This window comes from Lissotriton helveticus, chromosome 5_1 (assembly GCF_964261635.1).
Source record: "Lissotriton helveticus chromosome 5_1, aLisHel1.1, whole genome shotgun sequence".
Taxonomy (NCBI): domain Eukaryota; kingdom Metazoa; phylum Chordata; class Amphibia; order Caudata; family Salamandridae; genus Lissotriton; species Lissotriton helveticus.
In genome coordinates this window covers 1,533,054,424-1,533,080,410 of record NC_136065.1, presented here as the reverse complement: position 1 = coordinate 1,533,080,410, position 25,987 = coordinate 1,533,054,424, and the positions used below count along the sequence as shown (strand labels likewise).

Here is a 25,987-nt window from a genome sequence, read left to right as displayed (position 1 = left end):
CGCATGTTCCTATTCTGCCCGAGGACCCATAAATCCTAGGACTGGCCCTGCACCACACACACTGGAATGAGTCAATTATCGTAGTCCGAGTAGGGAAGAGCACTTTTGGTCCGCGGTGGTAATCATTAAGAAATAGTGTTAAAAAGCAGATTTTTATTTAACAAAACGCATCTAGGTATGTGAAACTGAAAACCTTGTGTGTGAGCACAGTGAGTGAGAGCTGGATTCTTGGAGCACAGGGGTGACAGCAGGCTCAGGTAATCAGATCACAGCTCGCACAGCAGCTCTAGCTGATCCCAGCCACGCGCTGAGGTCCACTTGTGCCTGACTGGGGCATTAGAAATCCAGCATCAGCTAATGACAGAAACACTCTCATATCACTACTGTTCAAACCGATTGACAGCCCTTGGACACAGCAGTGCTTCTGATAGCTATAATAGTATTTTTTTCTGCAGGAAGATAATGTGTAAATGTCATGAGACATTTCTTTTGGCTCGCTAGTCGTGTTATTTGTATGCTAACTTTAAAGTTTATACCTTACTGTCAGCGCCTGATACTTGATGCTTGAGCTGTGCAGTAATTGTCTGTCTTTCCTTACAGACTCTGGACAGATTGCCTCAGTGGATTCAACAGATGAACCTGTTGCGGTCAGCTGCCCCCTCTACACCGCTTCACCTCAGCCAGATGCACAAGGACCTGGCCCAAAAGTAAGACCAGAAAGGGCAGGGTTGGGAAAGGGGCAGGTCAGTGAATTCATTCATCCGAAGGTAGCTTGGGGTACATACATATTCCTCTTGCAGTGGCATAAGGGGTGTTTTGTGGTAGCCGCAGCACCATCTTCGGCCATATTGTTTGAATGCTGCAGTTGCAAAGCTCGTCATACCATGTTACAGTTTGTGCACAGATGGAAACTGAAGAATCTGACAGCAAAGAAGCATCTGCACACTCACTTATGCAGCTTAGTGGCCTACCCCAAAGCACTGTATTTGTTCGGCTTCCTGCTTTACCTTCTAGTTTCATGTATTGCTCGAGAATTTCTGTGCCCAGGCTATTTTGAATCCAGTTGCTGTTTCTGATGGTATCAAAACATGAACAAACCCTGCATTCAATTACATAATGCTGCCCCCAGTAGGTAGAGGAAGGTTTCATTGGTAGAAGAAAAAGAAAATTAAGAAGGGTTGACATCATTGTATCACTGTACTTGCCTTTGGCAAGCCACATAGTGGCACCCTCTATATATTCTGTACCTTAAGTAGCCCAGGGAATAATTGGGCGAATGCACTGATCTTTGCAGTCGCTCACTCATTTTGGACTGCATAGTGTTGTGTATGAACCCATTTTGTCATTCTATCTTGTGATGCCATGATGCGACCGATTGCAGTGCAGACACTTGCATTTAGCAAGCCTTTCCAGATAAGTTGATTTTCAAACTTCCTTCGTTACCAACCTTGACCTCTGCACAGAAAGTCTTTAATCACTCTCAGCCTATTTCTCCTAGAAACAAGGTGCAACCAGAAGCTAGTCTATGACTGAGAAATGCCCATGAGGCCGGATCTTAGGGGTGGTCAAGCACTTGCTGGTGGACTGTATACCTCCAGCAGTGTTTTCCTGGGGCAACCAATACTAGTACATTTAAAATGAATAATCAAGTTACAAGTTATTGTTTATGCATTTCACTCATCTGAGGTAGCAAAGGTAAGCAGGCAAGGCTTAAGCTAGCAGATTGTTTCGGTTAGAAACTCAGATACAACATGACACAGTATGCACTCCACTTTAAACTGAATGGCGACTCAACGGTATAACTCCTAAAGACAATAGGATGTTATATGCAGGTCGGCCAATAGGGCAGTCCTCAAAACCCATATTTCAGTGTTCTCTGACACTCTGGGTTCATCGGATCTTACTATATATCTTATCCTTCTTGGCAGGAAATTGCAGTAGAAATGTCAGTCGTAGAAGTGCAGTGTATCGAGTTTTACATGATTTGTCTGGTCCACTAGCCTAGAGTCTCTTTAACGTCTAATGCAATGATGAACTATTCATGGTTTTGGAGACCCTGTTGACTGAGTTCCGTGTTATAAATGTCCCACATATCTAGTGAGGCCCCATTACACACCACATAAAGTGGAACAAGAGTCCCACCAAAGTTTGTGAAGTGTACAGGTGGCCTATAATAGGTCAAAAGTCTCAAGCATAGAGACCGATGGACAGTGTCCAGCACGAGAAAGGGCAGAATGAGACAGCGTCTTATTTAGAGATTGGCAGATGTGAAACATCCCCCTATGATGTCCTATCTGCCTTATAGAGTATATAGCCATGTATACACTCCACCTATTTTTGGCTAATGCCTCATAATCACCTACCTCTACATAACCATGTAGGTAAGGTCCCTACCTCTCTCATAGTTCTTAAAAGGGGCATCAAAATGCTGCAGTGTGAAAAGCCCCTTAAAGACATCCATCTTGGGTACCCAAATTCAGAGGATCATACCTTGGAAAACGTAGTCCAAGTTAAAGATTTTAAGTTGGCAGTGTAGGAGAGTAGGATCTGCTCTTATGGTTACCCCCACTTTTTGCTGATGTTTCACTGTTTTTCGACTTAAGTCTGTCTGGGGCCCTGCTATCCAGGACCCCAGCCTAGCTGCTTCCTCTCTAAATTGATTACATGTGCTATAGGTGCACTTCAGTTTGGTTACTGGGGTACGCTTGTGAGTCCCTAGTATATGGTACACTAGGTACTAAGGGCATAGGTACCCCAGAGGCCTACCAGGGGCTGAAGCTTGTATTATGCCACTCCTGGAAAGCATTCCAAAATGACACCACAGGACTGCTACTGCAGCCTGGGTAATGTGGTGCATGCACCCCTTACTTAGATATAGGTTACCTATATCTACCTTAAATCACTGCACATAGAAAACTATCAGTCACCCCTATGGCAGGCCTTATCAATTCTGAAGGCAGGGTGCTTGGTTTTGTGTGAGAGTGTGCCCATGCATGAGCAGGACCCTCTGCAGCCTTCTGAACCTATTCTCTGGGGCTGTTCTGTGATGCAGCCAGACCATATACTCTTAAGTGCATTATAACCTCGCTGTAAATGCTGACTTTGGAATGGCTGCACGGAAACATGTTGTGTTTGAAATCCTACCCCCCCCCCCCGCCAGTGTCCTGCCGGCGGTGGTAGAATTCCACCCTTCTAGAGGGAGAGGCATGTACACACCAGTATACCCGGTACCAGTTTAAAAGAGCCCTGGCATCACAAAATGGATGCTGCAGCCACAGACACGAGTCTGGCCGCCTGCTGCTGGACGAAACTCCGGCAGGGACAATAGGTTTCCTGTCACAGGGAGGTGTCACCACCTCCCAGAAAGGCCTTAGTAGATTGGGGCTGGGTGGGAGCACTCCAAGAGTGGTTTGAAGTCTACACTGGGGGCACATTTGGTGTCCCTGTGCATAGCCCAGTTCAAACGGGTTGCAGGGGCTACCAGCCCCTGCTGTAACGCGAAACTGGACAAAGGAAATGGATGTAGCCACCCCTCTTTCCAAACCCTCCCATAGGTGGGTTCCCAGAGTATGTCCAACCCCTTCCTTGGGTATAAGAAAGGGACCCCTGACTACAGGACTTCAGATTACACCTGGATGAAACTCTGCTACGGATATCCTGGAACTTCGATGATCTACATGACTAGATGGCTGAAGAATCTCCCTTGGAGTAGTAAAGGAGTTACTCCCCTGCTTGGCAGGCACCAACATAGCATTTTCCGGTCTGCATCTCAGAAGCTCCCGCTGGACTCCAAAGTATTTGCAGCCCATCAGGTGGACTTCCAGACTTCTCAGAGGCCGACCCGAGTCCCCTGCAAAGCTAAGACCCGCAGCCCTCGTGAGTGACGTGGAACCGGAGCTCCTGGACACCGTGCACATTTGCAAGTGCATCAGCTTTTCAACATTCTTTGAGGCTGTGCTTTGGGTTACTTGTAGCCCAAGCCCCAAGCATCTTTTGCACTGAAGATTGCTGGCCTACACTCCACAAGTGTTCCGTGAGCCAGTTCTGTGTGTTTCCGCTCGAGGCCCCTTCGCAATCCCTTGCCCGTCGACTGGTGGGTCCCTGTGAAGGCAACTCTGATTTTCCTTGGGCTTCCCTGGTTGCTCCAGACGTGCCCTGACTCTCCACCGCGTGGAGAGTCCCTTGGACCTTGCTGGTCCACACTGAAGCATCTTTCTCCTTTCTGCGTGGGTTGCTGTTGCCAAGGCTTGTTGGGTCCACTCCGGGCACCGACCCCGCAGCACTTGACATCCTTCGTTGGACAGCTTGAATCCAGCTCCTGGTCAACGTGTCCTGGTCCTCGTTGCTTCAGAGTCAAGCTTCACCTCTTCAACTTGAAATCACCCGACATCGGTGAGCATTCGTCTATCATGCCCCTGGTCACCGGCAAGTGACCCAGACTCTGTCCCCTCTGCTTTCAGGTTCTTCTCATCCTCGATCCAGTCTTGGATCAAACCGGACACTTTACTATTCGATGGCAGCAGCACTTTGCAGCAGATCCCCATATCTACCACTAGGATAGCTTTCAATAAAGGGTGTCTTTAACCTATCACCTCTAAGGAGTTGTTTGGACTGGTGCAAGGTGCCCACTATAACTAGTGGACAGCATATGCCAGGCCAACTTCTCACAGCCAGGAGCACCCATGGGACTGGGAGTACCGACTGGATGCACTTGACTGAGCAGTACCCACTAAAATGTAAGCTGCAGGAGCAGCCATAACTTCAGAAGTGCCAAAAGACATCTACAAGCCTCCTGAATAAGCTGTGAAGGTCGAGGATGGTACAGGCTCATCAAAGATATTTTCCTGGAAAGTGTCTTTGCAGCTCCTCAACCTGAGGATGATACTCAGTTGCGTCTTGAGTCTGCTCAGCTGGGCTGAAGGGGGCTTGTGGCTATTGGGCTCCTCATTACCCCATGCCACTTCCCCACAGAGTTTCAGTTGGCTGCACTTTTTGCTGGTCTTCCTCTCAGTTCCTGGCCCTGCTTCTCTCATGGCTGAGCACCAGAACTTCCTCGTCACAGTGGCAATGTCTCAGCCTCGAAGTTGGTCTTCTTTGGACATACCTACCAGAAAATTCCGGCATCTGGGACACATCCAGATGTATTGTCGCACACATTCATCTCAAAGACTAAGGGGAAATGTTACGAAAAGTGCCCTGAGGGTGCAACCGGCATGTGTGCCCACTGGCTCTTTTGGTATTACAGTAGGGGCATCAGATGCTTTTGCAGCTCTGTCTGTAATACACACATATTGCCAGCATGGTCTGAAGGGGGCATTCCCTCATTTTCATGTGAGCGTCGTCCAAGCAAATGAAGGAACACTTTGCTTCTGTGCCTGTGCCACGTTATGGACGAGGGCACAGCAGCAAAGAGGCAGTCAAGAAGTGCACTGAGTGCACCCCAGAGAGGTGGCACAGTCAGTGGGCCAACTGAGATTGCCCCTGTGGAAGGGGCAAAGGGGGTCCCATAGACCACCCCCGACATATCTGTGAATGCGAGTACAATCATACACTGCACTTGTCTGCAGGGGGATCTCTGGCCCCCCTAGGCGTGCAGTATGGGTGCTGCCAATACCGGGACAGGCGGACCGACTGCTTCAGTCACCTAGTTCTTCGTTCGCTAATGCATTTCCCCCAGACCAGCAGTAGTTTTCAGTTGCCCTGAGGGCAGCACAATAATATTAATAGTCAACTGTCCCTTTACCTTAGTACGACCCCAGGGAACTTCCGGTGTCTCTGGCCCATGTACCCCAATTTGTCCTGATTTGCGGGGCACTGGTGGAAACCAGAGCCAATAAAAGAGCCATCATCTTTTAGATTTAGAAATCTTCCTCTAATCTTGAGGAAGTGCGTTTATTATATTTTTCTGTTTCTTCTTCCCATGTTTTTCTAGTGGCAGGAAACTGTCAGACTGGTCAAGGCAGTATGCTTGATCATGCCAGCTGCCTGGGCAACAGATTATCTGGTTATTTGAAAGCAGCTCAAAATATGGAAAGGTGATTTTCGGGGGAATGGAAGGGGTATCTGGTTTTGCAAAGGAACATTTTGTGATTCTCCCAGGGAACTGTACAGCTGCATTGTCCCTTAAATGTACACTAGTAATCCTGTTCACTGTTTATCTGTCCCGTAAAGCTGGCGCACTACAAACCACACACACTAAAAAGGGTGTGGACAAGTATTATAGTGGACTAATCAGATGTTCTTACTGGTGTAGTCTCGTCTGCCTGACCCTGTATGCAGACAGGGCAGGCGGAACAGGATAGGGAGGGACCGGGGAAACCGGAAGTAAGTTAAGGAATGTATGAAGAGGAATAAAGGAGGTCACAGCCCAGCTCCGAGCATTCATTTGGGGGCCAGATCTAGACACTGGCGACGAGCGTGGGATCCGCCAATCCACCGCTTGCCCCCCCACTGTGACCGCAGCGTGTAGCTGCCAGTGCCAGAAATCGGAAAAATAGCGTGAAAAGGCGCGAAAAACGGCACAATCACAATCGCGATAAAACGGCGCCATAGAAGAGCCAGCGACCAGGAGCAGCAGCAGGCTATGAGGGTGAGTCTGAGCAAGTGACTACCCCTGCCAAACAGCTGCTAGAAGTTAGAGCAGTCTGTGTGCAAGTGAAGCCCTCCAGCTGTACCCCTAGAAGCCATTCAAACAGCCTCAGCCGAAGATCCTACCATCCAGGTCATCATGGGTCACATACGTGCTAACTCCTGGAGACACCTTGACACCAGCCGCCACGACGCGCCCGCGGACGCCCAGGAACTGGTGGCGTTCAAGCATGTTCAGGCAGAACTCCCTGTCAGCACGGACGGTCTACTGTTACGAGGAGGGAGGATAGTCATTCCCCAACGGCTTCGTCAAGGGATTATCAATCTCGCTCATGAAGGGCACCGAGGAGTCGTGGCCACCAAGAAAGCACTTCGAGAACGTGTATGGTTCCCGTCCCTCGACCACATGGTGGAAACCACACTCAAAGACTGTGCCTCTTGTCAGCTCGTTAGTCGGAAGGAACCATTGTCCCAATTACAGATGTCTGAATTACCCGATGGGGTGTGGCAGCAGGTGGCTATTGACTTCTTTGGGCCCCTGAAATCGGCAAATACATCCTCGTCATCATGGATGAATACTCCCGCTTCCCTATAGCGCAGCAAGTGTCCTCCACAAAAGCATCAGCTGTTAATCCTGTCATTGATGAGGCGTTCGCAGCCTGGGGAATACCTGTAGGAGTAAAGACAGACAACGGACCACCATTCAACAGTCACGAGTTTGCTGAATTTGCAAAGCACCTCAATTTCAACCATCCGAAAATCACTCCCCTATGGCCCCAAGCCAACGGCATGGTTGAGCGATTTATGGGAACCCTTAAAAAGATAGTTCAGCAAGCGGAACTCGCTCACCGTGGCATTCAGCCGGCACTAAACGAAGTGCTGCGAGCGTACAGGACCACGCCACACAGCACCACGAACCAATGCCCTGCAACCCTAATGCTAGGGCAGTTCGCCGCACGAGATTGCCGACATCAAACACTGTCCTGCAACCCCGACTCCTGACCACCGATCATGACACCCTGGTCAAACTAGACCGTGAAAAGAAAGCCAAAATAAAAGACTACGCTGATCGGCGCCGGGACGCGCGACAGAGAGACATTCATGTAGGAGACTGGGTGCTGGTAAGACAAGATCGCAACACCAAAGCAGACAGCCGATACCTAGCCCACCTGATACTAGTCTTTAGCCAAAAGGGGACTATGATCACCGCCGGATCAGAAGGAAAAAGGATAACCCGGAACATCTCTCATTTCAAGAGGTATCACTCGTCGGCTCACGTTCGTTCTCAAGACAGCGACAGAGAGACATTCATGTAGGAGACTGGGTGCTGGTAAGACAAGATCGCAACACCAAAGCAGACAGCCGATACCTAGCCCACCTGATACTAGTCTTTAGCCAAAAGGGGACTATGATCACCGCCGGATCAGAAGGAAAAAGGATAACCCGGAACATCTCTCATTTCAAGAGGTATCACTCGTCGGCTCACGTTCGTTCTCAAGACAGCGGGTCCAGCACGGAGTTGTCGAACCATCGAGAAGACAGCGATGGAGCGCGTCCCATGCCAGTGAGGTCAGAGCACGCACGAGACAGGCATACTCCAGATCAGACACAAAGCTGTCGTCCAAAGAGAGTAACCAAGCGACCCACCCGACTCATTGAAGAACTCTGAGAGACAGTAAGCATTATTGTATAAAGGGGGGAGGTGTAGTGTCGTCTGCTTGACCCTGTATGCAGACAGGGCAGGCGGAACAGGATAGGGAGGGACCGGGGAAACCGGAAGTAAGTTAAGGAATGTATGAAGAGGAATAAAGAAGGTCACAGCCCAGCTCCCGGCTCCGAGCATTCATTTGGGGGCCAGATCTAGACAACTGGTAGGGTGGTGGGTGGTTGCCTTGAGGGCGTAAAGGTAAACACATGTGGCCTCTAAACTGTTAGCCAGATTCCAACATCTCCCAGTCGTGCCATTTTCCAGTATGAAGGAACAGTTTCTTGCCTTGAATAAAGGTCTATGTACACTTCGCCGTATTAAGAGTTCGCTGGAGTGCGACATCTGGCAAATTCACCGTATGTACTGTCATTGACATCAATGCACTCTTAATAAAGCAGACAATACACCATCACACGTCGTCCTTCATCTGTCCAACTGTAAATAAGACCCTTAGCTGCAAACCTCTACTAGTACAGTCTAGGGTCTACCGTTAAATGCTTTATGGAACATGGAGCACATCGAGTGCACACTCTAATCCATGAGCCTTCAGAGGGAAACCTAAGTAAGGCCTGGAAATTGAGCATGGCAGCACAGTTTTTCCAAGTCATGATTACGACCCCTTTCCTTGCAACACCCTTGGTTTAGCATTTAATAGTCCAAGAGAAATCTCCTTATATTATTATTCGGATTTAAAGTGAGTGTATTTTGATGAACAATATTGACAGCCGAAGATTAACCTGTTTCATAGATGTATCACAACCAGAGACACATGATTTGTTCTTTTTGTAATGTATTTATTTTTTGGATAAACTCACATTACAAATGTTAAATGTATGTTACATTCAGGAGTCACAGAATGCCTTCCTGAGGAGCTATGCTGTCAGAGTCTAAAGGGGATAATGTCTGATATTTCCTGTACTGTGATTGATAAGCTGTTTGATCCTCACACTGAGCAATCATTGGAAATACCAGTAGGTCTAGCTTTAATGTGCGAAAACAAGCAAACACAGGCATTCACAAATGTTATTTACATGTCTTCCATGTACAAATGCTGTTTATCACATTAAAGTCCGCTCTATTGGCTTTCTCAATGCTGGGAACAAGTGGCGTAAAAGGTTTGCATTCTGTATTTAAAACACATAGAAGATAAATAATTAAGTGTGACATTTTAATGATTGAGACAAATTTTCAAAAGTGAAACAGTCCATCACGTACTCCAAGAGACACTTGCTAGAAGGCAGAATGATACACCTAACACCCAAAGGAGGAGAAATACGCTCTGAGTGGAGTAAAAGCCCACTCTCTGCACATTCTAATGAATCACCAACAAAAGGTCTTACAGACAGATGCTCTCCTCTGTCAAATGAGACCTAAAACGGCTTTTTAAAGATGTACACCTGAAAGAAGGACTTTGTGCTAGCTCCTGAAATGTTGAACTAAAGGCTTGTGAAGGTCTTTCAAGGACGTGCCTCTCACCAAACCTGCTCAGAAAGCGAATGCAGCTTCCCCAGTCAGGCCTGTGTGGGCCTTTTCTATGCACAACCAGATGCATTTTGCTGGTTTGCAAACCCCGGAGCTCATTTATCAACTTCTGCAAAGGCGCCTCATAATGAGCATTGCAGCAGCATATTTTTATCGAGATAAGAACCTGAGTCGCGCTGAGGAGGTGGTTCACAGATAGGAGCACCTTCATTTATCTAAGGTACTCTAGAGCATCTTATCCTGCATTGATCAGAGAATTGAATATCAGTACAGGGTACAAAACCATTTCCACCCATAAGCAATTTCTGAAACATTGTTGTTGTTATTATTATTGTTATTTTTTGTTATCATATATATTTTTTAATATATGTATGAAATAAACAAAGGTTAAAACGTATCTATAGTTAGAAAAACATTATTCTTTTTATACAAACCAAACTTAAATTACATAAACATTGAACATTCTGAAGTTGTAGTCATATCTTAACTTTAGAATTTCAGCACCACCTTCAAATCATTATAACCCACGCACCTCCATACACAGTGTAGTGAACTCAGTAGCCACACTGAATCTAGTGGCGTAGAGTAAAATTTGTAATGTTTGAGTACTTTAAGTTTGGTTTGCATAGAAAAAATAAATATAGTTTCCCAAACTATAGCTACGTTTTAACCTTTTATTTTTTTCCTTAAATTCAATGTTTTTAATTTTTTAATAAAAACGTGTTTCAAATCGTAGAGTGTACGGTCATTGAGTGAAGTGTTTTGGAGTACAGTGGAGGACAGTGTCGTACAATGGAGTGTAGTGGTGTACAATGGAGAGTGGAGAGGCATACATTGGAATGGCATGGAGTGGAGTGCAGTTGAGTATGTTAGAGTGGATTAGCGTAGAGTGGAATGGAATGGAGTGGAATGGCATACATTAGAGTGGCATAAAGTGGAGTGACGTTGAATAGCATAGAGTTGAGTTGTGTAGTCAAGTGGCATAGAGTGGAATACTGTAGAGTGGAATTGTGTAGAGTGGATTAGCATACAGTGAAGTGGCATGGAGTGTAGAGGCGGACTGTGGAATAGCGTAGAGTGAAGTGGCTTAAAGTTCAGTGGCGTTGTGTGGAGTTGCATAGCATGGTGTGGCTTTGAGTGGGATGGTGTACACTGGTGTATAGTGCAGTACGCTACTGTGGACTGCCATAGAGTGGTGTAGAGTCGAGTGGCTCAGAGTGGAAAAGCGTACAGTGGAACAGCGTAGAGTAGGGTGACATAAAGTTGAGTCGAGCAAACTGGAGTGGTGTAAACTGCAGCGCCGAATATTACAGTAGCGTAGAGTTTAGAGGTGTACAGTGAAATAGTGTAGAGTGGAGTGGTGTACAGTGGATTAGGTTAGAATGGAGTGGTGCATGGTGAAATAGTGTAGAGTCGATTGGTGTAGCGTGTAGTGGTGTAAAGCGGAATGGTGTGGACTAGTATGCAGTGGCAGTCCAGTGGTATAGAGTAGAGTGGGGATGCATTGAGTGGAGTGGTGTAGAGCATCGTGGAGTAGTGTTGTAAAGTGGAGTAGAGTGTTGTAGAGTGGAGCGTCATAGAGTGGAGTATCGTAGAGTGCCCTTGAGTGAAGTGCCATGAAGTACAATAGTGCCGAGTAAATTTCATAGAGTGCATTGGTTTTGAGTTAAGTGGTGTAGAGTACAATGGCGTAGAGCAGAGTGATGCAGAGTGCAGTGGCATAGAGTAGAATGGTGCAGAGTAGATTGCAGTGGCGTTGAGTACAGTGGGGTAGAGTGCAGTGCACAGATTACAGTAGAGTGGTGTAAAGTATAGTGATGAGGAGTGAAGTAGCGTGGAGTGGCATACAGTGAAATAGCATTGAGTGGTGTAGAAGGGTGCACAGTCAACTGACATAGAGTGTAGAGTCTATTGGAGTGGCATAGAGTGGAGTATCAAACAGTGAAGTGGCTCACATTGACTTCAATGGCACATAGTAAAGTGGAGTGGCATACAGTACAATAGCATGGAATGGCATAGACTGGAGTGGTGCAGAGTGGAATAGCAAAGACTGAAGTGGCATAGAGTGGAATAGCATAGACTGGAGTGGTATAGAGTGCTGTGGCGTACAGTGGAGTAGCATAGAGTGAAGTAGTGTAGGGTTAAATAGCCTTAAGTGGCGTGAAGTGGAGTGGAGTGCATAAAGTTCAGTGGTGTAGAGTGGAGTTGCGTACATTGGAGTGGGGAAGAGTAGAATAGCGTACAGTGGAGTGATGCTCAGTCAAATAGAGGGGCATATAGTGGAATAGCATAGAGTGGAATGGCCTCCAGTGGAATAGCATAGGATAGAGTTGCATATATTCTAGTCACGTAGAGTCGAATAGCACAGAGTGGAATGGCATGGAGTGGAGTGTTGTAGAGTGTAGTTTCAAGAGACGTAGAGTGAAAGTGGCTGAACGGATGTAGATGAAATGTGGCAGAAGTATATATAATGGGTTGGAAAGAGTCAATTAAGTATTTGGTCTAAATTGATAAAGTACTATTAAAGTTATAAGTGACAAAACAGTTTTATATTGTGCTGCAGTATACCGAAGTAACTTTGTAGTATACCGCAATACATGCCAAATAAAAGGCAGTATACCATAGGCTAATGGCTGTGTTTACAAAAGTGAAACTCAGATGTGTATTTTTACCACACATTGGCTGTTTTGCGGGTTAGTGCCTTAGAGATAAGTAAGTAGTAGGTTTTATTGTTGTTCCCTACCTATTTCCACTTTATCAAAGTGTTAATAGGTAGAGAAATGTTTTCTTATTTTTATATCTTTTTTTTTAAAGTGCTGCTTTAGTACCACCATGTTTTTTTTTTTTAATGTGTGGGAGCCCGCGCTGTAAAAATAATAATGTTCTGCCCTAGGCCTAGGGGGTCAATGTATCCCTACCTTGCCCCATGTCTTTTTTTTGTGCATTTTTTTAGACCGAGTCTTGATTCCTAAGATGGCTGCTACCACTTCCTGATTGGGGTGGTGGCAGCCAGTCAGATCTTAGGATGAGATCTGTCAACTCCGCGGATCCTTCACAGCGTGATACATACAAAGTTTTTGAACCGCTACAGCGGTTTGGGCTGTAACTTTGTCCAAAGTTCCTATAGACAAATGAATTCGCTCCCCCTTTTTTATCTCGGCCGCTGCATGATGGATCAACCCAAAATTTTCCATGTCCAAACTGGTCAAAAAGTAGCACTTTTTGGGAACGTTTTGTGGAGATTCATCAAACGGCACCAAAGGTATCAGCAGCACAAAAAAGGCTTTTCCTATGGAAACTCGATCCTAGCTATAACTACCCAGTGGCGATCGCCATAAGGTAATATATATGTAGAGAGATAGAGCATTTCATTGTGCATTTTTGATATGTTATGTCGCAAGATTTCTTTTTTAGCACATTTTTATCTTTCTTCCGTAGTACTTTCAGAGTCTGGACATCTTTTATGGTGCTTTGATACTTGTTGGCCGATGTGAAGGTTGTCTGTTGGTATTGTGGTTGGTTAGATCTATTCTTAAGAGCAGGCACATGTAAGATCAAGTGGTGCAGGTGCCCATCTTGGGGTTCTTCTGTTTGTGATCTGGTAGACATGCCTTTAAAGTAATGAAGCATAAGAGCCTACTAGTGCCTTTCGCCTGGGACTTTGCTTGAAAACATTCAAGCTAAGAAGTAAATGTCCCCCAAATGTTGCCTCCCCAAGCAATCTGCTGCTGCCTCAATCGTGGGCCAAAATCTCCTGTTAGAAGATGGTATTGGGTGAGGGAATTATTATAGGGAGCGCCTAAAATTTCCGTTGCATAGTGGAGTCAATATATTACCCTTTCACATGGCACCTGATTTCAGAAACGAAATCGTGATGTAGAAAGATGCTTCAGAGCATGGCACTGGGGCAGTTCTCTCAGATCTTGATGAGGGATGGCCTAGGCCAACTTCTAGCCTTTATCAGAAGGAGACTGCTACCCAGGGAGCAGAGGGTGGAGTGCAAAGGACAGAGCAGTATTTCCTGAGGTCGGGCCCAAAATAAATGGAGGCTACATCTTTTTGGGACTCATGTCTGGGTTCAGACCGACCACCGACCTCTCAGGTGTCTGATGCAAATGAGGGGTGAAAATCCAAAACTATTGAGGTGCCCCATCTCCCTACATGGTGTGGACTTTGGGACCCACCCTGGGACTGACCGCACCAATGCTGATTGTCTTTCCAGGTTTCTCTGCCTTAGCGGTGAGAACTCCCATTTGGTTGGGTAGCTCTCTTTGCCTTCTGCTGGAGTCCAGTATTATGACAAAATGGTATTGTGGCTGATTAGATTAAGTACCCTGAACTCATCCCCAACCAAAGTAATCCTTACGTGACAATATATGGAGGTTTCTATCATTTAATGGCCTGCACCAGTGGAGGCAGTGCGTGGCGACCCTTCCAAGAAAACTTTTTACTGTAAACTCTGTTAGACCAATTATGCCCAGAAACACTGAAATGCAGAGTAAATATAAGGATGCGGTCTAGACTATGTTTCAGGTCAGGTTGCAGTGGGATCAGTAAGGCTCTTGAGGATCTCTACTCTCATTCCAGACACCAGATCAAGATCATGTAAATGTTGTTAGGTCTAAGTTTCCATTCCTGACAGTTAAGCAATTTGCCTGGTTATTTTTAACTTGATCACTTCAAAATTGTTGTTTCACGTTGGTCCTGGAGCGTGATGTGTTAGAAATGTGTTTCCAGTGATCCTTAGAAACACACATTGTAACCATTTAAAAGATGTTGGCTAAGTTTCCACTTGGTAATTGCAACTAATTAGAATCATGTTTGTTCACTTCTGTTTTTGTGCATGTAACACAGAATGCAGCAGATGCGGCTTGAAATGAAGACGGTGGCTCAGGATCTGCGGCAGAATAACAGCATCATCGAGAGGTAAGGGGGATTCATTGGTCTGCTCCCTGTTGGAGCCTGTAGACTACATTGCAGAAATGTAGAATGTGATGATAGGTATAGGTTATTTCCAGGCGGCATAGGTGCCCGTCTACTCTTGCCATGTTGATACTATTGAACTGATTCACAAAGCCATTTGCATCTGTATTTATACCTTATAAGCAAAATTTATTTTTGTGCCACATTTTTGGTTCACAAAACATGGACATACACATTTTATTTGTGTGAGTAAATGTTCTGCCAAGGATGGGGTAGAGAATTGCAATCCAGAATTATCCTGCTAATATTGGGTGCACGTGCAATGGCACATTTGTTTTGGTGGAGTAGTGTGGCTCACTGGTTAGAGGCGGCAGACCCGAGAGCAGAGGACGGCCCGGGACCAGGGTTCGATTCCCGACGCGGCAGGTTTCTGAACCAGGGTCAGCGGACTCGATAATTCTCTCGCCTCGGTGCCCACTCTGATCAGCGATCACACTCGGCAACTCTGGGCACTAGCTTGCCTCATCTTCACTAACGGCCCCACCAGACCGCCGGGGATGCCGGGTCTCACCCTGGAGATACCCATTAAGGGACCATCTCTCAGGGAAGCCAGGAAGGGTTTCGCAGCGGTCGAAGCGCGGAGGTACCCCTTCGGGAGTGATTCCAGCGCTATATAAGCACATAATTAATTAATTTTAATTAATTACCTGTATAGGCATTTTTCAGTCCTGCAAACAGTTGAGATGAATTCTTTCCTAGAGCAGCAGGTCATTCATTTCCTGGGTGGGAATGAGAAGTGAACAACCCAGAATTGGTAGGAGTGTATGGTAAGGGTCTTATTACTGTGAATCTTACATTGTTGCAGCTTTCCACACAGCACTGGAAAGCTTTGTGAACGTTGTGATGAATCAGTTCCACAGAGGTTTCCTGCGCTGTTCATTGTTAAGAAATAGAACTTGCTGTACAAAGAATTTTAAGATTTCACTCCAGTCTGTGGTTGAGGGACATCTTGTATGAATAGTCCCAGTCACAGCAGGCATCATGTGAAAACCCTCATGAAGACCAGATAACCCACCCTGAAGGTGGTGGTGTGATGCTGCATGTCAGGACCCTGCCTCACCCAAGAAGTGGAGACTTCATGAAAGGCGCTTGGAGGCCACCACAAGACTGTGGCGTAAAGGAAGGCCATGGGTGCCATAGACAGAATTTTCTACGTGTTGCTGGTCAGACTACTGATAAAGAGACTTCTTACCAATAGGATCATGGTAAATAATAGATGTTAAATAATAGATTGTGTAACAAAGAACAGGAGGTTTATCTGCTTCATCCCGTGCTGATTCCCTGGACCCCCAACACCTTTAAAATGGCACTTACCTTGGTCAAATTAAGAAATGTGTTGCATGGAGCTGTGGGACTCTGACCAACGTGGGTGTAGGGCTAAGGCACGGATGCTGAAAGGCACTAGTCAAAATGCGTTTCAGTTTAGATGCTTCCCTGCTCATAGACAGTGTAAATTAATCAGTTAGGTTAAAAGAATATTGAGTACAATTGTACAATAAAATCCTTATATTTTTCACTTTATACTACGAAAATAGGACTGGTACTCTGAAAATGTGTGGAAAACTTTGGTGAACTATATAATGGAAACTGTGAAGCAACTCTTGTTAAACTTGCCCTAGGCCTTTTATGACTTGGTTGTGAGAGGTACAGCATGGCCCACACAAATTTGGGAAGATAAATTATGACTGAAAGACAAATGTGAACGAAGGTAGGAGAGGAGGCGACAGGATGTGGAGGTGTCCAGCCTTCACATGAGTCACCATATTGATGCAGCACTCTTTGCCAACCCTTTAACTGTTTGTCCCATGATGGATCTTTTCTTTCACGCCTGAGAGGTGATGGGCGTTCAATCAATTTCAATTGACAATGTAACCCATTTGGCTGCACAATAACGACCAGGAATCAGTAACTTAAGTTAAGAAGGTTTATTACAAGTTAGCAATCAAGCTAAGGTACATAAATCTTAACACCATGCTTAGGCTGTCCGGTTTTAGGGGTAAACCTAAAAATAACGGATGAAACCCCACTGAAAGAGAAATAGCCCTCACCAGTGAAAACATGCAAACACTGAAAAAGCACCTGCACAACCACAAACTAAATGCCATTCAAAGAAACGAAAAAAAGAGTGAAAGAGCCCTTTTTTCTTCCTGAAGGGGCCAATACTATGTAACTTTGTTATATAAGCTAGCAGTAAGAAAGGCTGAGCTAACATTATTCTGCTTGAGTTTTTTTTTCTTCGGGATTGCACTAAAATATTGTTTCTTCTTCCTTTTGCTTTTTTCAGTTTTGTGGTCTTTGGTCTAAAGATGCAGGGTTTAGAATCATGTTTTAGGTCTTGTTCAATTATTTTATAAACTGTAGAGATTCAGGAAATATCAAAATCATATTTGATATTTTGGCTGTGTTTGGTTCTTTCACTGATAAGTAAAATGGCTGGTTTCATAAGAAACTTTCCCAATATGTGTTACCCAGAAACCGGTCCCAGAATGCTTGATTCAGGGAAGACCTGGCTTGGCAGTTTGGGCTGGGCTGTTCCTATGAGGCACATGGTCAAGACTGATTTGCATACATCTGGGTCTGAACTGAGGTGGCAAAGTGAGCTAAAGAATGATGATGGATTCAACCCAGAACTGTGACTGGGGGTGAGTGTCTGAAAAGTTTCAGCAGCTCCGTCCATCATCTGGTTGTGTTTGCTTTGTTCGCCCTAAAATGGCATGATATGCTCAGATGTGGGTCCCTTGCTCACTTTGCAACTGGATTCAAGCTAGTCTGGCTGATGAAGGATGTTTCCCAGAAACCGGTCCCAGGATGCTTGTTTCCAGTTCAGGGAAGACCTGGCTGGGCAGTTCGGCCTGGACTGTTCCCATAAGGCACAGGGTCAAGACTGCTTTGCATTTAGCTGGGTCTGAACTGAGGTGGCAAAGTGAGCTAAAGAATGATGATGGATTCAACCCAGATCTGTGACTGGGGGTGAGTGTCTGAAAAGTTTCAGCACTCTGTTAATCATCTGCTTGTGTTTGCTTTGTTCGCCCTAAGTTGGCAGGGTATGCCCAGATGTGGGTCCCTTGCTCACTTTGCCACTGGATTCAAGCTAGTCTGGCTGATGAAGGGTGTTACCCAGACACCGGTACCATGATGCTTGTTTCCGGTTCAGGGAAGACCTGGCTTGGCAGTTCAGGCTGGACTGTTCCCATGAGGCACAGGGTCAAGAGTGATTTGCCTTTAGCTGGGTCTGAACTGAGGTGGCAAAGTGAGCTAAAGAATGATGATGGATTCAACCCAGATCTTTGATTGGGGGTGAGTGTCTGAAAAGTTTCAGTGCTCTGTTCATCATCTCCTTGTGTTTGCTTTGTTTGCCCTAAGTTGGCAGGGTATGCCCAGACGTGGGTCCCTTTCTCACTTTGCCACTGTTTCAAGTTAATTTATTTGGTTTAGTTCTCCACTGAGAACCACAACTATTCAGTACATAATATAACATTTTAAACAGTTTTGTTAACAAGAAAAGTTTTCATTCTTCTTAAAATAGGTTTTAAAAATGTGTATAGATTGTAGCAGACAAACTCATATGGCGGAGCTTTACATAGTATGATCAATTCCTGTACAGAGTTAATTCTACGTTTTGTGTAAATTGGTCGTAAGAACCTTTTTCTTGCCTTTACCACTGTCACGTTTGGGCATGTCAACAACAAATGTTCCAAGTCCTGCTCCCCACCATCGCACAGGTTACAGATAGTGCTTGATTTTTCTTTTGGTAGCCACCTATATGTAACTGTTTTTACAGGAAGTATCCCAAATCAGAGCAGCACAATCAATCTCCTGGCCCCATGCTTTAAATTAAAATTAATATACTGTTGTGTTTTCTTAAAGACTATATATTCTGCGAAATTTTTATATAAAGACAACTTAGTGCAATGCTGAGAGTCAAGATCAAAACTGAGTCTTGGAGTAAAATGCTTTTAAAAAGAGCTTCAGCTGAGCAGGTATCCATGACTGTAACAAATTAATATTAGCATTAGATAACTTAAAAGCAGTTAAAACATTCCTTGAGAATACATGTTTCGGAGATTCTTTTTCAAATGTTTCTATTTTAAGTAAAGATCGAAGCGTTCCTTCTTCCGCATGGAGGAGGTTGTATGCCCATCTAATGATATTGGCAATTCCTCTAGCATAGGAGCTGGTTAATGAGAACTCGAGGCGGAGAGCTTGCACTGGTACAGCCTGAGACAGCTTTGTTAGCTTCCGTAAGATCTTCCCTTCTTTTAGATCTAGAAAGTTCCATTGGCTTATTGGGATGTATTCAAGAGCGTATGACAGCACTGGTGGAATCTTGGCGCTGTATACCTGAAGCAAAGAAGCAAAGTGTCTTTGTCCAGTTGCAGCATATAAGCGAGAAAGTGCTCCCACATGAACGTCAGATTTATGAATCAAGTTCTGAGTATGGAGCCTATTTTGTAGAGACTTGGTGAAGATTCGACCTAGATAGGTATATTCATTTGCCACTTCCAACACTTTCCCCCTAGAGACCAGTTGAATTTGGTACTCTGTTTCTTTCCTGAAAACTGAACTATTTTTGTTTTTGTGATGTTCGGTATTAAATAGTTTTCCTCCGTATAGTTGTGAAGTGCTTGGAGGCTTCTTTGCAGACCAAATGGTGTTAGGTCTAAAATGATAACATCGTCTGCATACATCATGGTGTGAATTTTGTGGAAGGCAATTTTAGGTAGATGTTTATGCGTACCAGTATAACACAAGAAGTTCCGTAACCGCAATAAAACAAATCAATAACAAAATCTGGTGCTCAAAGAACAGTTTCTGGTGTTTTTTTCTACACATGAGTAAAAGCTAGAATCATCCAAGTTAAAGTCATTAATAAGAGGATGGTTTGCATTCAGGAAAATGCAGAAAAATGGGAAAATCTGAACGTTCGAGAAGTATGGATATAAGGGAAGGTGTCCGCATCGCATAAGCTTGGTCAAGAGTGTTCTTGAGTTAGTGGAATTTGAGTGTTTAGCCTAAGCCCCACTCAGCAAAGAATCAAAGAAAATAAGGTCTAAACCTCTGAAAGTCCAAGCAAAAGTGGCAGCAGTCTCAGTCAGTGTAGACTTCAGTTATTTTCACCAAAATCACTCAGGTACCATCCATCTGTTCACATCATCTGGGGTTCCATTGTTCTTTTCCATTCTCACATGGTAAGCTGCAACATTCATGAAATGTCCCACACTGAACATGGGAGCAACATCGTCCTTGTCCAACCAAGCCATGTTGCAATAATAATGAATAGGGCTCTTCAATTAAAGCTTTGGCTATCTATGTTCCTTTGTCAAGGTTTTCTTCTTAGGTTCTCTCGCTATCGCTAGTACAGTGTTGTATTGTAGTGATGATGTCCACGCTGATGATGATTTAATGTTGTTTATTTATAGTTAAGTAGTTAAGATGGTAACAACGCCCCACCAGGAACATCTAACATGATGCTCAACCCAGTGCCAACTGTCATCTCCAGCCCCACAGAGTCCCAACATTCTATCATACATCATAACTGGAACATTCCACAAGCTGGGGTAGAGAAGGAGATACTATGCAATACATTAATGAGATAGCAGAATACTACATTTCCCCTTTTGTCCGAATTGAAAACAAAGAGAGAAATAACATGGATCAAAAAGAATCTCGTTAAGAAAGAATCAGAGAAAGGTAAAACAAACAGGAGAATAAAACCCATCCTCCTTTAAAGTAGAAACATGAATAAGTCAGGAAGACAAAAAGAAGTAAGCAAACTTTTAAGAACCTATTCATTCTCCCTTCAATAACATAAGAAAGATAAGAAAACAGCAGAAAGGAAAATGAAGATTGAAAATACCAACGGCTAACCGGGATACACACCTACTGGCCAGACAGGAATGCAAGACGGATAGACACAAGTATAAAAATTCAAGATAGTGTTCAAAGTCCAACCCTCCATTATATATGGTAAAGAATTCCAACATGAGAGTGATAGCAATATAAATACAAGAGAAAACAGATATCTGTAACATCAAAAGAAGACAAAATTACCTATTTTCTCATTAAAAAGTTAAATATAAGCATGTAGAAAAACAATTATAATGAAGAAGAAGTATGTAAACTACGTATACGGGAATAAAACCCAACAAAGTCCCTCAGCACTAAGAAAATGGGACTTGGACGTAAAAATTAGAAACCTAGGTGGGACTAACACCCCCTTAAACAGGTGGGACTGACATCCCCTAAACATTGGATAATCAGAATAAAGCTTAAAAATGTGCAATGGGTGAACCAAAATACAAGAAAGTGCTTCTCACATGAGAAGACTGTAGCGTAGCCAAAAAAAAAAACGCCACCACTCTTTTAAGAGACACTATAGGACTCAAACCCTAGTATAACACTGCTTAGGTGGGACTGACACCCCCTAAAAACTGGATAATTAGGATATAATCCAATTTTTGTATAGGTGGGACTCAAACCCTAGTATAACACTGCTCAGGTGGGACTGACACCCCCTAAAAACTGGATAATTAGGATATAATCCAATTTTTGTATAGGTGGGACTCAAACCCCCTATAAAATTTTTGATGAGTCTGAAATACAGAAAAATCGCAAAAATAGAATATGGGACTTAAAACCCATTCCTAAGGACTATGGGACTGTAACCCATTCCTACAGACTAAAATACAAAGCGCTTACACAAAACTTTGAAAATAGGATATGGGACTTGAAAACCCACTCCTAAGGACTATGGGACTGTAACCCACTCCTAAGGATTATGAGACTGTAACCCACTCCTTCATACACAAAAAAAATACACAGTTTCAGAATAAAACTTTAAAATAACTATGACATAGTTAGGTGATAAACTGAACTTGGAAAGAGATTATATTGTTAAGCATATTTGGCATTAAACTGTACTTGAAAAATAGCCACTAGATGGCAGCAATATATAGCGTTAAATCAACAATACTGCTCAAATAAACGACGTTCCAAGAATGTTTTGCCAATTCGAAGATGGAAATGTCTTGATGATGCAGATTTCTCACGAGACTTATGTAAGACGCTGCCAGACAAATGGACCATTACTCCGTTTTGACATTTCCACATTAAGGGGCCGATTAGGATGGCGGACGGAAATGGGTACTGTCCGCCATGGTGGGGGAAATTTTACTCCCGGCTGCGCCGCGGAGAAACCGCGGTTGGGATTAGGATATTCATGTCACGAAACTCCGACCGCGGCGGACGGAACACAACCAACACCGTCCGCGGTGGACGGAACACAACCAAGTCCGTCCGCGGCGGACGGAGTCCAATGAACAACCACTGCCGCGGACGGAAATGACCGCGGAAAATAAAACATGTACCGCCATCCCTGAGAATACTCCGTGGCCGCAATTAGGATAAATCCGCCCGTACAACGGAACTCACAGCCATCCACGTCCGCGGCGGAAACAATGCAACGAGAACCACAGCATCAGGGCAGAAGGCCAACACGCACAACATCCCTAGCGCCTAACAAATGTATGAAAGTGCACCGCAAGTCCTAAGCAAACATACGAACATTGACAAGGCCCCCCCCCCCAGCACAAGCCACCATGACACGTCCCAATTATCCAATAATGCACACAAGTCAACACGCCCACCTACCACCTGACTGCCAACAACCATCGAGACACGACTATAAAAAGACACCCCCACACAACCACAATCCCTTGCACCACAGCATTGCTGCCAGCAAGAGGGCCATTCGAGACACTGCGAACTCACATAAAATCACATAGAAGACACCCACCCACCACCCTACCACACAAACACCCACCACACAAATCCTACACATCACACACCACACACCTGCACCTCCCAACTCACTCAACTCACACACTGAGCACCACACACCATGGCACCCAAAAAAACCCCCAAATTCACGGAGACAGAGTTGCGGGTAATGGTAGATGAAATTATCCGTGTGGAGCCCAACATCTTCGGGGCCCAAGTCCAGCAGACGACCGTGGCGCAAAAGAACCACATGTGGGACAGGATCGTCACTCGTGTGAATGCGTCGGGGACTGTGCCGAGGACCAAGCACGACATTCAGAGGCGGTGGCATGACCTTAAGACCAGGGTCAAGGGCATCCGAGCGAAAAACCACGCCAGAGCCAATCTTACTGGCGGTGGCACACCCCCGGAGCCCATACCCTACACCGATTGGGAGGAGAAGGTGCTGGTGATACTACACCCAGAGAGCCTAGACGGCCTTGACGAAGGAGAAGAGACTGGTGAGTACAAACCAAGCACCACGATCAGCACGACATGGTCAGGCTCACACAACTGAGAAGAAACATCCCCCACGCCCCAACCCATGCACGTCGGACACCAACACACTAACATGTCCATGGCTCCCAACAGGCCCCCATGTTCACGGGGAGGGTGGTGGTGGTGGTGGCGGTGGTGGAGGGTGGGGTGTGTGAGAGGCCCAAACTACAACTCCCAACAGGCCCCCATGTGCACGGGGAGGGTGGCGGTGGTGGAGGGTGGGGTGTGTGAGAGGCCCAAACTACAACTCCCAACAGGCCCCCATGTTCACGGGGAGGGTGGTGGTGGTGGTGGCGGTGGTGGAGGGTGGGGTGTGTGAGAGGCCCAAACTACAACTCCCAACAGGCCCCCATGTGCACGGGGAGGGTGGCGGTGGTGGAGGGTGGGGTGTGTGAGAGGCCCAAACTACAACTCCCAACAGGCCCCCATGTTCACGGGGAGGGTGGTGGTGGTGGTGGCGGTGGTGGAGGGTGGGGTGTGTGAGAGGCCCAAACTACAACTCCCAACAGGCCCCCATGTTCACGGGGAGGGTGGTGGTGGTGGTGGCGGTGGTGGAGGGTGGGGTGTGTGAGAGGCCCAAACTACAACTCCCAACAGGCCCCCATGTTCACGGGGAGGGTGGTGGTGGTGGTGGCGGTGGTGGAGGGTGGGGTGTGTGAGAGGCCCAAACTACAACTCCCAACAGGCCCCCATGTGCACGGGGAGGGTGGCGGTGGTGGAGGGTGGGGTGTGTGAGAGGCCCAAACTACAACTCCCAACAGGCCCCCATGTGCACGGGGAGGGTGGCGGTGGTGGAGGGTGGTGTGTGTGAGAGGCCCAAACTACAACTCCCAACAGGCCCCCATGTGCACGGGGAGGGTGGCGGTGGTGGTGGAGGGTGGGGTGTGTGCGACAGGAAACAGAAATGTCTACAAATCAATGTAACCATGTACTGTCCACATTACTGACCTGCTCGATCTTGTCCCTCAGGTGATCGTCAACTGACTGGGGAAAGCAGTACCCGGCCGCCAGCCTCGCCTCCCACACCTACAGGACTCTCTGCCGACGACGACACAGGCAGCTCCGGGGCGGAGGATGGAGCGGGACCAAGCACGCAGCCAGGGCCATCTGGCTCACAGGGACTCCCGGGACCGACCAACGTCGCATGTGTGACTCCCGCGGCACCCGTCTCTGTGATCTGCACAGTCCCCACCACCACCAGTACCACCAGTACCACCAGTACCACCACTACCACCACTACCACGAGCACCACGACTCCTGCCGGTGCCACCCAGCATGACCCAGCGCGCAACGCTGGTCCAACGGCCCCACACACAAGCAGGGTGAGTGGGCCACAAACACAGGCAACGGGACAACTGCCAATCAGGCGACCCACACACCGCCGGTCAGAGGAGGGACAGCTACCCGAGCCAGTGGCACAGTCCCTACAAGCTCTTGCCAGGTGCCAGGCCTCATACGACCGGTCCCAGGCAAACGCTGATCGTGTTCACGAGGACTCAGTGGACAACACCAACAGCCTGCGCGAGATCTCTGGCATCCTTGGCCAGATGTTGGTGATCATGGGCCAGCAGGCAACGATGTGGAGGGAATGGGTTGCCCGGAACAACCCCCCCCCCTCCACCATGTGTGTCAGCGCCACCGCCACCGTCACCTCCGCCTCCCCCGTCGCCTCCGCCTCCGCCTCCACCGCCGCCACCACCACCTGAGCCCCTGGCGACGGATGTGGCCCATCACCAACCTGCCCTCCCAGCTGCCTCTGTACCACCTCCGAGACGGAGGGGGCGGCCGAGGCAGGAAGTTGCTGAGAGCAGTGTTGGAGCGCCAGGCACACGCTCCAAGAGGGGACGACCTTGACAATGCCACTGCCTGTGCCAGACATTCACCCTGCAAACCATCCTGTCCCACATAGACAATCATTGCCACTGGTCTGCTGGACTAGCCTGACACCCCCCAATGTGGTGTCAGCACGGACATTTCATCTGCCATTACCTACAACTCCAACTCCCTCCCTCCCACTTACTTGTATATATTCACCAGCACAAAAGCACAACCTGTCAATAAATTGCATTTACTCACACAATGATGTTTTGCCTCCATGTTTATTCACATGATTGCCATCAGATACAGACGTAAACAGGTACAGGGATCATAGTCGCACATGATCATGGCGCTGCGGGAGTGACCTAGAGAAAACCAGAGACAGCAAACACACGTCAGTAAAGAGATTCACACACATCACAACACAATGCACAGCAACATTACACAAACGACAACCATCACACAAGCATGGGATGGGAGCACACACATCATGGACACTCCTATGTCCAAAGACATGAAGACACACATGTGCAACCATCACAAACCACACCCAGCTGAATAACCCCATATCCACACAACACCAGAAAACATACATGAGGCATTGTCAACCGCCACTAGAGGTAGATACTCACATTCAAGGGAAGTAGCGATCAATGAGCTGGCGCCTCTGGTCCACACCTTCCTCCTCACCACTATCCTCATCAGTCGACATGGGTGGGATGGGAGGCCGAGGAACTCCTTCGTCTTCAGGGTCCAACAGCAGTTCAATGTCATTGCGTACTGCCAGGTTGTGGAGCATGCAGCAGGCAATCACGATCTTGCATACTTTTCCTGGTGAGTAAGGCAGTGCCCCTCCGGTCTTATCGAGGCACCGAAACCTAGACTTCAGCAGTCCAAAGGTACGTTCGATGACTCTCCGTGTCCTTCCATGTGCCTCATTGTACCGCATTTCACCCGCCGTCCTCGGATTACGTAGGGGACTGAGGAGCCAGGGCCGGTTTGGGTAAGCCGAGTCGCCTATGTAGGGGGATGACAGAGACAAACATCAGAACAAGATATGGTGGGTACCCCATGCAACACAGAGATCACAAG

General features: G+C 46.5%; 1 protein-coding gene across 1 annotated transcript in view; it reads left to right on the top strand.

Annotated features, from left to right (window-relative positions):
• IKBKE (inhibitor of nuclear factor kappa B kinase subunit epsilon) overlaps positions 1–25,987 on the top strand; it is a 287,848-nt gene that overhangs the window by 236,623 nt on the left and 25,238 nt on the right. The window contains exons 20-21 of the mRNA XM_078644578.1: positions 601–707; positions 14,633–14,704. Of these exons, the coding sequence (XP_078500704.1) occupies positions 601–707; positions 14,633–14,704 (179 nt within the window). The remainder of the gene's footprint in view (positions 1–600; positions 708–14,632; positions 14,705–25,987) is intronic.